At 34.5% G+C, this 13,752-nt stretch overlaps 1 protein-coding gene and 1 pseudogene across 1 annotated transcript in view; one reads left to right on the forward strand and one right to left on the reverse strand.

Moving 5' to 3' along the window:
• LOC111047193 (regulatory-associated protein of mTOR) overlaps window positions 1–10,041 on the forward strand; it is a 101,094-nt gene extending 91,053 nt beyond the window's left edge. The window contains 3 exon segments of the mRNA XM_039435175.1: window positions 5,281–5,452; window positions 6,418–6,534; window positions 8,446–10,041. Coding sequence (XP_039291109.1) covers window positions 5,281–5,452; window positions 6,418–6,534; window positions 8,446–8,662 — 506 coding nt within the window. The 3' untranslated portion in view covers window positions 8,663–10,041.
• Window positions 8,689–13,752, reverse strand: part of LOC120352865 — a 53,548-nt pseudogene continuing 48,484 nt past the window's right edge.

Genomic DNA, 13,752 nt, shown 5'->3' on the forward strand with positions numbered 1-13,752 from the left:
CCTAACAATAGAATTAGCCAATAATCCCAACGTTGAACACAATAATAGTTGCAGATTAGGAAGATGTATTAATGAAGAGTCCTTGAAATTCTTTTGTGACACATTGAGCTCTGTGGATTGGTCCCTATGTATGACTAATGATGGTGGCGAGAAATTATTTAATACTTTTCACTCATTCTTTTACAATTGTTTCTCCAGTTGCTTCCCCCTGAGAAAGTTTAAGGTTACAGAGAATGATTCGGTGAAAAACTGGTTGACCACTGGCATCAAGATTTCGTGTAGAAGGAAAAGAGAGTTACACATTGAGAGTAAGACTAACAGACATCCTGAATTTCTGTCCTATTTTGCCAAATATAAGAGAACTTTAAAGAAGACAATACTACTAGCTAAGCAAAAAACCAATGAAATGTTCATTGTACAGTCCAACAATATTAATAGAGGCACTTGGACAATCGTCAGAAATGAACTGGGGCTATTAAATAGGGATGAGCAGAAGATAGAGTTGACTACAGCTACAATAGGAGGTACTCTAATCCACAATGCATAGCTTCCTTGTCAATGAGTATTTTGTTGAATGTGCATCTGAAATGTCCGGCTCTGCTAGAACATGTGAGAGCAGAGAGTACCTCAAGCAAATAAATAGGCAGTATCCTCCTTTCAAGTTCAGAAGTGTCTCAATAAGTGTAGTTAGGAAAGCCATAAATAGCTTGAGAAATTCTGGCTCAACTGGGTGGGACGAGATTTCATCACGAGTGATAAAGAAGGTTAGTCACATTATCTTGGAGCCTCTAACATTTATTATTAATAGGTGTTTGCAGGAAGGAATCTTTCCCCAAAAATTAAAGTATGCTCTGATCAAACCAATTCACAAGAAGGGAGATAGGAAGGATATTAAAAATTATCGACCAATTGCACTCTTAACTGTATTCTCCAAGATATTTGAGAAGATTGTGTTTGAGCAGATGATGGTTCACTTAGATGAGAATAACATTTTCATAACAAACAATTTGGATTCAGGAGGGGATTGTCAACAAAGTCTGCTATATTTGAAGTTGTATCAGATGTGTTGGATGCTCTGGATGGATCGCGGAAGGCTTTAGGGCTTTTCTGCGATTTATCCAGGGCGTTTGATATGGTAGACCATGAGCTGTTGTTGAATAAGCTTGGATTCTATGGATTTATTGGTAGTGCAGGGAAATTTTTCGTGTCCTATTTGGAAAATAGATATCAGTCAGTTAAATTGAGTAATGGGAGTTCACTGGTATTTTCAGCATGGGAAAGAGTAGAGCAAGGTGTGCCACAGGGCTCTGTGCTTGGACCGACTCTTTTCAATTTATTTATAAACGACCTGCCAAATAATGTAGATGGCAAGCTCATTTTATATGCTGACGATACAACGGTTCTGGTTACTGGGAAGGATGATAGTGAAGTTATGATTAGGGCTGAAACGGCTATGCATCAACTCAACAATTGGTTTGGTCATAATGCATTGAAGTTGAATATGACTAAATCCAACTATATCAGGTTTGCCGTGACGGGACATCATGCTGAACCTTTAAACCTGAATGCTTCAAATGGGAGGGAGTGCTTGTCTGTTGAAGTGACTAGTTTTCTTGGAGTGGAATTGCAAAAAAATATGAAATGGGATAAACACTTGGAAAAACTTATAAAACAGCTCTATCATGCACTTTTTGCACTGAGAACTGTGAGGACTGCATCCACTATAAAGACAGCTCAGAAGGTGTATCATGGATATTTTTTAGCCCTAATACGCTACAGCATCTTCTTTTGGGGGAATAGTAAAAATAATTTATATAAAATATTAAGATGCAAAAGAAAGCTGTTCGTGTTTTGGAGGGCTTGCGGCCATCCAATTCATGTAGGCCCATTTTTAGAAAATACAGGTTTCTCACGGTCCCAGCATTGCACTTCCTTGAGACTGTAAATTTTGTCTTCAGAAATTCAGAGAGATTTGAAGGAAATGTAGTTTGCCATGGCTATAGCACAAGAGCAAAGAGTTCAGCTGTATATCAGTACCCCGCTCACAGACTGACACTTTTGGAAAAAGGACCATATTATTCGGGACTGAAGCTCTTCAATTGTCTACCTGAAAGAATACGGTTATGTGGTAGTCATAGGCTTTTCTTGTCTTCAATTACTAATATACTTGTGGAAGCGTGTCCCTATACCATGGAGGAATGTTGTGGTGCCTTCATACTTTGAGTTTATGCAGATGCATACACTTTGCATAGAAAAATGTTCATGACATGTTACATGCCACTTGAGCTCTGCTCAGATATGTGGCTTCACGTAACAAATGACAATAATAATAATAATAATAATAATCTGTATCATATTGTGTTGATACTGTATCGTTTCGTGGTGATACTGTATCATATATGGAGATACCATAGGGAACAAGAACGACCTATACCATGGCATATCTTCTTATGCTACCTTTACTCTAGTATAGTAACCTGAGCAAATAATTATAGTGAGGTCCACGTTGTGAGTAGTCGCAATTGATAAACATTACATCATTAATCTAGTGAATGAATAATATAATTATGGAATGAATAAAATTATCAAATAAACTTATAGATGGATCTGTCATGAGATTAAGGCAGCGACATGCCTGTCGGTCTGCCGACTGGAACCGATTTGTTTGTCACTTGTCTCTCCATTGACAATTCTGGTAATTAGTCCCAATTTAATTAACATTATCATTTATTCAATAAACATTAAATTATTTAATGTTGCTCCTTTTGCCCTGGCATTCATTGCCACACCAGAGTATCTCAGTACATAATTTCTATCCATCACCTGAGTTCCATTTCCCTTCTTCTTTACTTCACTCACTCCTAGCAAGGACATTTTGTACTTTTTCATCTCTTCTATCACCTCCACTTTCTTTCCATGCAATATCTTAATATTCCATGATCCAAATCTGATAGTGCGTTTCCTTTTATTATTCCGTAAATCTTGTCCTGGTCCGAGGCTAGTTATGTGACTTTGAATCCGAGATAATCCGACGTGTGGGGGATTAGCCCAACGACGTCTTCTTTGGAGCACTTCTTTGTCTGACTCCAACCCTTCGACCTGTCCGGCTTGGGAGGCCCTGCTGGTAGTTACACTACCGCCGGCATAGCTCTTGGGGTCACAGGAGTACACAAGCCCCTCCACCACGACAAGGTGTTGTGCTCCCTAGTCTGGGCAATTTCAAATACAGTAGTTTTATTCATGGCACATGACAAGTTCGTTAAGTGAGCAGCTTTTGTTGCACATAAAATATCTAGATGATATTCAATTTCACACCATACATTGTCGATCTGGAGTATTGCGCTGAATTAAGGCTTCAATTCTTCGTTTTAGTTCATCAATATTTCATGAATTCCTTGAATTCAACTTATTTTTCATGGCCATACTCTCAACGAGAACGTCTTTGAACGGTAATAACCGATTTGCTTTCGTGAAACCACAGAACGCACATAGCTTTCTTTTGACGCTCTGTCACCCCACACCATTGAGCTGACTGTGTTTCTATGAAGGTTATCACTAATTATAGAAGCTACACCAATGTTTGCCACATAAATAGGGGCGCTAGTGAGGTCTATGTTAAAATGGCAGTGTTTGATCAGCAATGGTATTTCTATCCTTGTCCATCATTCAACAAAGCGGATAGCGCTATCTCTTTCTCGCTTTGCTCTGTCGCCAGATCGTCTTTAAACAATGTAGAATTATCAATTAATTAACAAAATATTTCACCTTAATTATGAAAATTCATTATGAAATTATTGAAAAAAATTAATTTCTTGACAAATAAAATATAATTGATTATCTAAAACTAGAATGAACAGTTAATATTACATCAATAAACCTGTATCAGCTACCGTCTATAGAAGGCATTGACAAGACAGAGGATCAAGTAAGTTACAAGTAAGTTAGTAAGTTACAATACATTCTGGTTCATACACGAATCCACAATAAATTACAGTACAACAGCCAATTATGCAACAAATTTCACATATTATGAAAACTTATTAATTACAATGAAGATTGAATGCAACATTAGAATATTGATAATATAGTATTGTAATATAACTACATAGATCAGCGGTGTTTCAACAATGAATAAATGATAATTTCAATGAATAAATATACACCCCACTATATATTATATGTGTTGGGTATAAGTAATTAGTTGCTTATTGCGTGTGATAATTACTATTTACAAACTTCATTCACTGATATGGGATTAAAGTTTTTTATAATAAAATTAGTAAAAATGTATAATACAAACAAACAAAATTATGGAATTAGTAAATAAATATTAATGTTCTATTAAGGATAATAATAAGAAAGGTATTTTTAGAAAAATGAAAAACAGTAAAGAGTGGAATGAAGAATAAATAGTTTCAATATTTACAGTCTAACTAAATTTTCACAATTTTCCACTCCAATATCAACCAACCAGGAAAATAAACTTTTCTTGAACCTGTGTCTATTGAATTCTTCCCTAATGTAACTTGGTATTGAATTATAAATTTTTGGTCCCAAATATGTGTAGTTTCTTTGCCCAAATGTAGATCGGCAACGTTGTTCTGCTATATTTCTTCACTGCCATTATAACGTGGACCTCACTATAGGGCAGAATAATGATGGTGATGATGACGATGATGATGAAACAATCAACAGATTAAATTATCAGCTGATTCCCGAACGCCAACCCAATCCGCCAATCGGAGAGCTTTCTGCCCTGACGCCTCGTCTGAACAACGCCTCGTGTGGCTCGGCACTTATTCTCATGACAGAACCATTCGAGGTCCACGTTATAATGGCAGTATTGTATTTGATTAACATTGGTGTTGCTATCCGTGTCTATCATTCGCCAAAGCAGGTAGCGCTATCCTTTTCTAGCTCCGCAAAGTTTCCACATCGTTTTTAACAATTTATAAATAATTAACAAAATATTAAATTTCAATGATCAAAATGTATTGTTTACTCATGGAGAAGAATTTGACGAATAAAATATAATTGATTGTTTCAAACAACAAAGAACAGTTAATAGTACATGAGATATACAAGTATCAGATATCCTCCATAGACAGCAGTGTCAAGGCAGAGAATTGGCAATGCTGCTCTCCTATCTTTCCCCACTGCCATTATAACGAGGACCTCTCTATAATATGCTAGCTGATTTATTTGACTTTATTTCTAATTACTGGATGAAAAAAATATCTAAAACTGTGTTGTAATTTTGCTAAATTTTTGTGCTTCAAGATGACAACCGCCAGTTACTAGCAGCAGGTTACGGTGACGGTTCAGTGCGGCTGTTTGACAGACGGCTGCCCCCCAACGAGGCGTGTGTCAAGACCTACAGGGAGCACACATCCTGGGTGGTCAACGTCGACCTCAGAACTGAGAATGGCACTCCTAAGTTGCTCAGTGGATGGTGAGTAGCTTATTTATTTAGTTTTTTCAAAGTTTTTTCAACTTTGAGCGCTCATTAAAAGGTCAAAAACGTCAAACAAGATAGAAGATATATGAGCCTTACTGGAAATTTCTTCCTCTTTCTAACCATATACTTGGAATTATATTTCGACTGATAGTTTCTAGTCATTGACGTTTTTTGGAAATATCGAAAAATCTAACTTTGCAGAACATTTGGAAACAAATGATCACAAGTTCACAATTGAGGAGAATGTTGAGTTTCTGCATGTTAATAACAAAGGCAGATCTTTAAATATTCTAGAGGCTTTATTTATTTATTTATTTACAATGCAAATAACACTAATGTAATAACATTGAAAGATAAAATAATAAGATAGTCCTTGTGCTATTTAATGCTTTAGAAATAACAAGAGTAATTAAGGACAATTCCCAGTATAGTTTAAATGATCAGATTAATTTCAACCAATTCAACACTACGAATTTAGTTTTATCATAACATTGTAAGCATACATTAGCTGATAGTTTTTCTATTTACATATTTGTTTCATTATCTTTTACTTGTTTTCTTGGCTCTTATTTTGTACTGAAAGTAAATTTTGTTATCATGGCGAGTCTGTTGCTTAAGCCGTCATTTTGTGAAACCGTTGAGTGGGAGGAGACTGTCTAGCTGGGCCAATGGCAGGCGCTCATGCCCTTGACCAATAGCAGTACTCGCCTACTTGTAAAAATTCTGCTGCTCTTGTATTTAGGTTTAGTTTATCAGAGATTGACAATGGTGTAACAACCGAAACCGGTCTTTCCAACTATCAATAAATCTGTGGTTTTTGACAATTTCTATGATATTATCTTCGTTTATTTTGAAGTTAATAACCTGCAATTGCTTGTTAGTACTATAGTATTATAGTACTACATTGACTTGTTTGTTTATAGTTTGTAACGTTTGTTTGTTTGTTTGTATGTTTGTAGTGTGGCAGGTGACGTGAGATCGTTTGACACACGGCGCAATTCGTCAGATTTGGCTCACAAGACGGTGCATGGTATGACTGCTATGGCCACACACCGATCGGCTGATATTTTTGCATGGTTAGTACAATTTCATTGGTTTCATCAGGTAGTTACAACTTATGTTTTTGCAAAGAGACATATTTCACTCAGTGCCCTATTACACAGTCATTCGTATATGCCTCAGTATATGGTACTAGGCGTCAGGCTCGCTTCGCTCGCCATATCCGTCTAGCCAGGGGGCTTCGCCCCCTGGACCCCCGACTGGATCGTCCAGAAATGAAATCAGCGGGCTCGCTTCGCTCGCCTGCATTTTTCATTTGAGCATGCTTCATTCCATCAGAAAGTCAAAGTACTGAGAAAACACAGAAAAGCTGAGAAAAACGTTGGAAAAACTCTGATTTTGGGCGTATCTTTGATGAAATATTAAAGTCACCTCATCACAAAATTTTTAGACCCCAGCTAAACCTCTGTACCAAATTTGAACATTTTCTGTCTATTACTTGATGAAAGAACTGAGAAAACGCAAAAAAACGCTAATTTTGGGCGTATCTTTGGCGTTATTTTAAATTCCTTTCAACATAACATTATTACACCCCAGCTGAGCTTAGAAAGCGCAAAAAAACGCTGAAAAAGCAGATTTTGGGCGTATCTTTGGCGTTATTTCAAATTCCTTCTAACACGACATTATTACACCCTAGCTTAGCTTCTATACTAAATTTGAACAATTTCTGTTCATTTGTTCTCGATAAATCTGAGAAAAAGCCAAAAACAACGCTGGAAAAACGTAGATTTTGGGCGTATCTTTGGAAAATTTTCCAAATCCGTTCTTAGTGCGCCTCTAAAGGGCCAACTGAACATACCTACCAAATTTGAACGTTTTTGGTCCGGTAGATTTTTAGTTCTGCGAGTGAGTGAGTCAGTGAGTGAGTGCCATTTCGCTTTTATATAATTATATAGATATGGAGTTTAGGCCATTGTTATTTGATCGTCTATTTTATTATAGTCATCAAATTAATATTTGACCGTCTTAGCACGTGCCTAATAAGGAATCAAATATTTAATAGATAGTTGGTCAACTATCTATGACTGTGAATATGACTGTGACTATCTATGACTGTGATCATACAAATTTATAAAATAGAATAAATTGTAGTACCCTTTGAAATTCTATTTTATAAATAGAAGAAAGTATCCCTGAATCCATACATTTTGAGAAGATCATACAAATGTACAAAAGTCTGGTGATCGAGATGTCCATTTCACTTGTCAATATCGGGGCACCGAGCTTCGCTCGTTATTTATTTATTGACTTTTGATAAACCGAACACAATTCTTTAAAATAATTGGGGAAGTACTAAAAGGCACAGTCCAAAACTGTTTCTTTCCCGAATTTTGATTCATACACTATAAAGAGTCCAGAAAGTAGGTTATGTTCCATACACTTGAATTCAGGTTCAATTTTCTGTTCAAACATTTGAAAACAAAAAAAATATTTCGATTATAATTATACAAACCAAATTAAATAACAAAATAACACTCACTAATCACTTGAAATTGTCAAATAATGATCAACTTTGAAAATTATGATATACTCTAGTTTAGGAGGATTATCATGTCATGTCAACAAATCAGATTATGTTGATCAAATCGATTAAATTGTCTAGCTAGATAAAATTTCTCGTTGTAATCATAATCAGTCTCTCTCCCACACAGGCACACGCATTTTCTGTTATCGAGAGACGACGAAATTATCATCTGTTTTCCAAGGATGAATATTGTCCTTTTAATGTCGTTCAGCGAGTTTTCCAAAGAATGAGACCTAGTGCAATCGAATCTTTATATTATAAACCTACTATGTTCCAAATTTCGTGAAAATCGTTAGAGCCGTTTTCGAGAACCGTAAAACATAAATAACCAGATATATAAATACAGAAATTGCTCGCTTAATATAATAGGATACATTTTTGTAATGGTACGTTTCTGTTACAGCGTATCGGCCAACCAACTGATCAACGTGGTGGACCGTAACGCGACATCAACAGCCGACCGGGTCACCCTCATCAAATACCACGAGTGGTTCATGACGGCGCGATTCGGCCCCGTCAGCTGTTTGGCCTTCCATCCGCTGCGAGCGCTGCTAGCCGCCGGCTCTGTCGACAGTACGCTGGTCGTTTATGCGCCGGCCGCCGATCCGCGTCTGCGGTGACAGCCGAATCGCGCCCTTCTACTGCACTAGCTGCGGTTTTTGGTGTAGGCGATGTGTCTGCGGAGAGTCTGCGAAGGGTCTGTGGAGAGTCTACGAAGCGTCTGTGGAGAGTCCGCGAAGGGTCTGTGGAGAGTCTGCGAGGGGTCTGTGGAGAGTCTGAGAAGGGTCTGTGGAGAGTCTGCGAGGGGTCTGTGGAGAGTCTGTGAAGAATCTGTAAAGGGTAGGCTATATGTATGTTGCAAGTATTGAAGAGTCTGCAAAGAGTCTGTGTAATGTCTGCGAAGGTTATGAAGAATATAGATGATTTTGCAGTTTATGGTTTTTGAATATCTGAGAAGAGTTTGTGACAGGTCTGCTGTAATCTATTCAATGTGAACAGTCTGTCAGTGATACATGTAAGCGATATAAACCAGTAAAGACGGATCCCCATATCATTTATCAGTGTCAGTGAACGTGTCAGCTACAGTGAAAATATAATTCCCATAAGTTATAATGGGACTATTCACACTCAGCCCGACCGAGCGTGTATGAATAGTGCCATTATAACACATGATAATTATATTCTCACTGTACCTGACACGTTTATTGATACTGATATGTGGCAATCTAGCTGAAATAGAGAGAGTCTACAATAAATAGTCCCCTGCACACAGGGACAATACTGGTTTCCACTAGTTTATAGTGACGGCTACTAAAATATTGTCCCTGTAAGAAGAGGTTTGGAAAATGCAGTGAATGATTTTTATCACACAAGAAGCTCAATGATTTTTTGATTTCATGAGGAATGATTTTCACATGAGAGCCCAAGTCACATAAATCCTATTGATTTGTGATTTTTGGCAGCCAAGACTGGTGGTCATTATTGTTCCTGTGTGCTTGGGGGGCCTATGGGTATATACCTCGCAAGTGTCTGTGTATTGTCCACAGAGAGTCTGTGAAAAGTATGTGAAGTATTCGCGGACGGTCTGAGGATGCTCAACTTTTAAAGCACTGCATAAGCTCCAAATCAACAATCAAGTGTACTGAAGTATAGTCTGCAAATAGTATGTGGATAGTCTTTGAAACATCGTCTGAATTTGAACTGTTGAAATATTTTCAAAGTCTTCTGTCGATAGTATGTACGTGTAGAGCTTATTTTATAGTATGAATATGATGCAAGTGGATGATTTATGGAAAGGAAGTGAAATAAATAATGAATAAAGTGAAAAAGAGCAAATGGTTTTCTAGTAAAGTATAATAGTTTTTGAAGAGTCACTAAAATTTCTAAGATAATAATACTGTATATTGTATAATAATATTTCACCAGAATTCTAAATTTTCTCTTAAGATAATTTGAATAAAAGGATATATTTTCAACGATCTCCCCCCCCCCACCAAACTATATAACAGAAGCATATAACGTATAAGTTACCATTACTTTATTTTATATATTTTTAAAGATTTTGATTAATATCTCAGATTCATATATCTTCAATAGTCTCTAGATTTCTGTACTACCTCTATCAACGCTTGTTTAATTATTAATCAATGCACATAATGCAGTTGTATCAATTCAATATAACTTGAAATTATTAATTTCAATATAAATATGTATTTGAAATTTATCAAATTTGAATATTCATCAAAGATTTTTAATTGATTCTTGTTGGCATTCTAAATAAAATATCTTCTTTTTGTTCCCATTACTATATTTTTCAAATCTTTTTCTTTATTCGGATATTATCAATGCAATTTTTCAATAGTTTGTATGATTACCTTAGCTACTTTACTTTTCATGTTTGTTTTTCATTGAACAACTCAACCCAATAGTCAGACAATTGTGATAAACTGTTCTCTATTTTTGTAAAATGATATTTTAATATTTATAATATTATTATAAGTTGCAAATTGTAGAGATTCATATATTATACGATTGTTACCATTATCCACCTATAGAAGTTTAACAACCGAGGTTTGGTTGACCATTGTAAGAAATTTGTAACTTTTTCACATGATAGTTTAACCTCCTGATTTTTTAAAACAATGTTATAATAAAATGGTATCATTTTATTATTGCAGGTTAAGGTTTTTAGTGAATTTGTCATAAATTTTTAGTAAATCCATATTGCTGCTTATTTCTAAGACGGTTTTAGACTTAAATCTCAAGCATCAAAGCGTCCAATGGATTGAGTAATTGATGGAAAAAATTTTCACTGATTTTTTTTTCATGGAAATTTCCCTTGAGGAATGAGTTGGAAAAATGATTCTTCCTCATAAATACGTTCAGTTTTTCCGTTAAGAAAAGCTTTCGGATTTATCGTATTTTATAGATTAATAATTTTTTTCGAATTTGACGAAATTCTTCTAGATATTGCCTAAAATCGTGTAGCCTAATATTTTTTAGGACGAATTATTTGGATTAATAATATTACAAATAGTTATTAGTTAATGTAATCATTTCATTAGTATAGTTAAGGTTCGTAGAATGAAAATACTGTGGAATAAAAGATTGAAATTAAAGTTCCCCATAGAAAATTAGTCAAATTAAGTAAGTTTCCAAAAAGTTGAGAATGCACTAGGTAGGAGAATTATGGACAATGTTTTGAAAATTAGACTATTTTATACATTAGAGAGAGAGAGATTAAATGAATTAGTAATAAATGAAAGTAATTGAGAAATTTTTCATGAAAGCATTTCTTAGATTACGATTTTTGTATTTCTTGAAAAATTTCTCCTGCTCTTTAGAAAGATAAATTTATTCTTCCCTGTGATGGAATGTAGGACAATATAGTTGAATAAGATTTTTGTAGTAAATTTTACTTTCATATACGTTTTTACATATTTTAGTTGGTTCTCTGAAACTTACAGGAGATTGCAAATTGATTCGAATATTCTTCTCCTAGACTTGCAGAAAGGTGTAAATTTAATTCGATTGAAAATATTTATGATTGTACTGTTTCATAACTATATGTAAATTTTTATTTTTGGATAATCTTTATAGATCTCTCACTGGAATAATTATTGGAAGACACTTAATTTAATTTATGTTTGGTAAATCTTTGTTATTTTTTCGTTATGTTTGTTTATGTTGTTGCATGTTTTGATGGGCATCTAATTTTATTTTTATTATTCAAAATTATTTAGTTTTCTATTGAACTTTTCACTGCCTAGATATATTAGATAATTTAAGTGTTCCTCAACTAAACTATTAAAGTTTTGTGATTTATATTGAGTTGCCAAGTAGAACTTCTGCTTAACACTTTTACTGTAAATATATATTTTTGAAATGCGTTTCTCAGTAGAAGAAAGTTTTTGTTGAATTTATATTAGATAATACTGTTTCTTACAATGTAACTGTTCATGATTTATCAATGTAAATATACAGATATTTAGTGTTGAATGTTATATCATGGATGATGAATGAATAATTAATAATAATTGAATATGAGTTAGTGCTGGTACAAGTAGATGAATTGAGAAGCTCAAACTATCATGAATATATATTTTCCTACAGTTACGTTGAAAAGTGGCCACTGCTGCACTGATTACAGAACGCAAAGAATCACTTTTCCGCTCTAGTGCGGGAAAAATTTTTCTGCACTCCAGATTTTCAACATGACGAAGCAAAATACTTAGTAGGTTATATGGGGCAACAGTGCAGCAAAATCAAAATGAAGTTGGTAACAGTGACTGCTGTGGCTGCTATAGTGAGCAGAGGTGCAACGAAGCTCAACGAGCAAATTATTACATTATATATTATAACCAAGGACAACGAGGACTTTAGGATTTTAGGATTAAGGTTTTTATCAATATAAATTACACAGAAAAACATTTGATGGATTTCAGGCAATTTTACCCATAATTACCCACTTTTCATATTCAATGGTAACTGTAGGAAAAACTTAATGTGAAATACGTGCGCAAAGTTCCTCTGCTGCACTCAAGAAACCATTCCGCCCTCGCCTACGGCTCGGGCGTAAACGTTTCTTTCGGTGCAGCAAACTGTCACTTTGCGCACTAGTGCACAAATAACTATTTTAGATTCTTGGAGATCGTTCATCATTTACTATGTCTCGAACAAAATTATACTTTTGAATTGAATAGTTGACATTATTGACAGTCATGAATCATTCGAGCAAGTAATCTTGAAACTTGTATGAATTTGTATAACATTTCTCTAGAAGAATAAACAACTCATAAATATTAAATTTTCTCTCATGTCGGCTTGGCTATTGCCGAATTTTCCAGAGACAGTGAGAATTTAATTTCTATGAGTTCTAATTGGTCTGTTCACACTCAGCACTGTCTAGCGAGTATGAATAATCCCATTTGAACTGATAGAAATAATATTCTCACTGTTTTAGTACCGGTCACTTTTTCACTGTTGCTGGAGTGTGTGAATCTAGCTTTAGAGATACTATTTTCAAAATAGATTCAAACTTGAGATGTTTATTCTTTTAAAGTAGGCACATAGTTGTTATTTCTATAATTTTATTCTCTAATCTTAGCTTATTTTGGTTGTAATGTCATGTTTTCTTGTATTATCGATAAATTTAGGTAATTTATCCGCTCTAAGTTATTTGTTTGCTTAGTTCTAAATGTGTTTTAGGAAACTTTAGTTCACTGTAGCTTGACCTCTTCAAGTTAGTTTTTTAGTAATTTTTAGTTGAATTAATATAGAGGTTTAGTTAATCATTGTTAAATTTTTTTCAGGTTAGAGTCTTGCGTTCCAATCCAAAGACTCCAAAAAAGAGTTTTTTTTTGTGTTTCCAAAGTTAGCCTAATCATGTAAATATTACGAACTACTATTGTTAAAATGACTGCAATCTTATTTGATTCTATAAAACTGTCTAATACAAGCCTTATCCACTTTTAAATAATTGTGTAAATTTTGGCTTTCGACTCATGGAAATATTGGGACTAGAGTTTGAATTAATTTTTGATTGCTACTAATATCAGACTTCCAATAATTTTATTAACTTGAATTGTATCCAATTAAGAAAATATAATTATTTAGAAATACACTCAATGCATGATTTATTTTAAAGGAAATTTAGTTTTATTTATATGGTTAATAATAATTGTAGTTGTGAAGTAATCTATTAATTGAT

Source organism: Nilaparvata lugens, chromosome 8 (genome assembly GCF_014356525.2).
Source record: "Nilaparvata lugens isolate BPH chromosome 8, ASM1435652v1, whole genome shotgun sequence".
In the NCBI taxonomy this organism is placed as follows: Eukaryota; Metazoa; Arthropoda; class Insecta; order Hemiptera; family Delphacidae; genus Nilaparvata; species Nilaparvata lugens.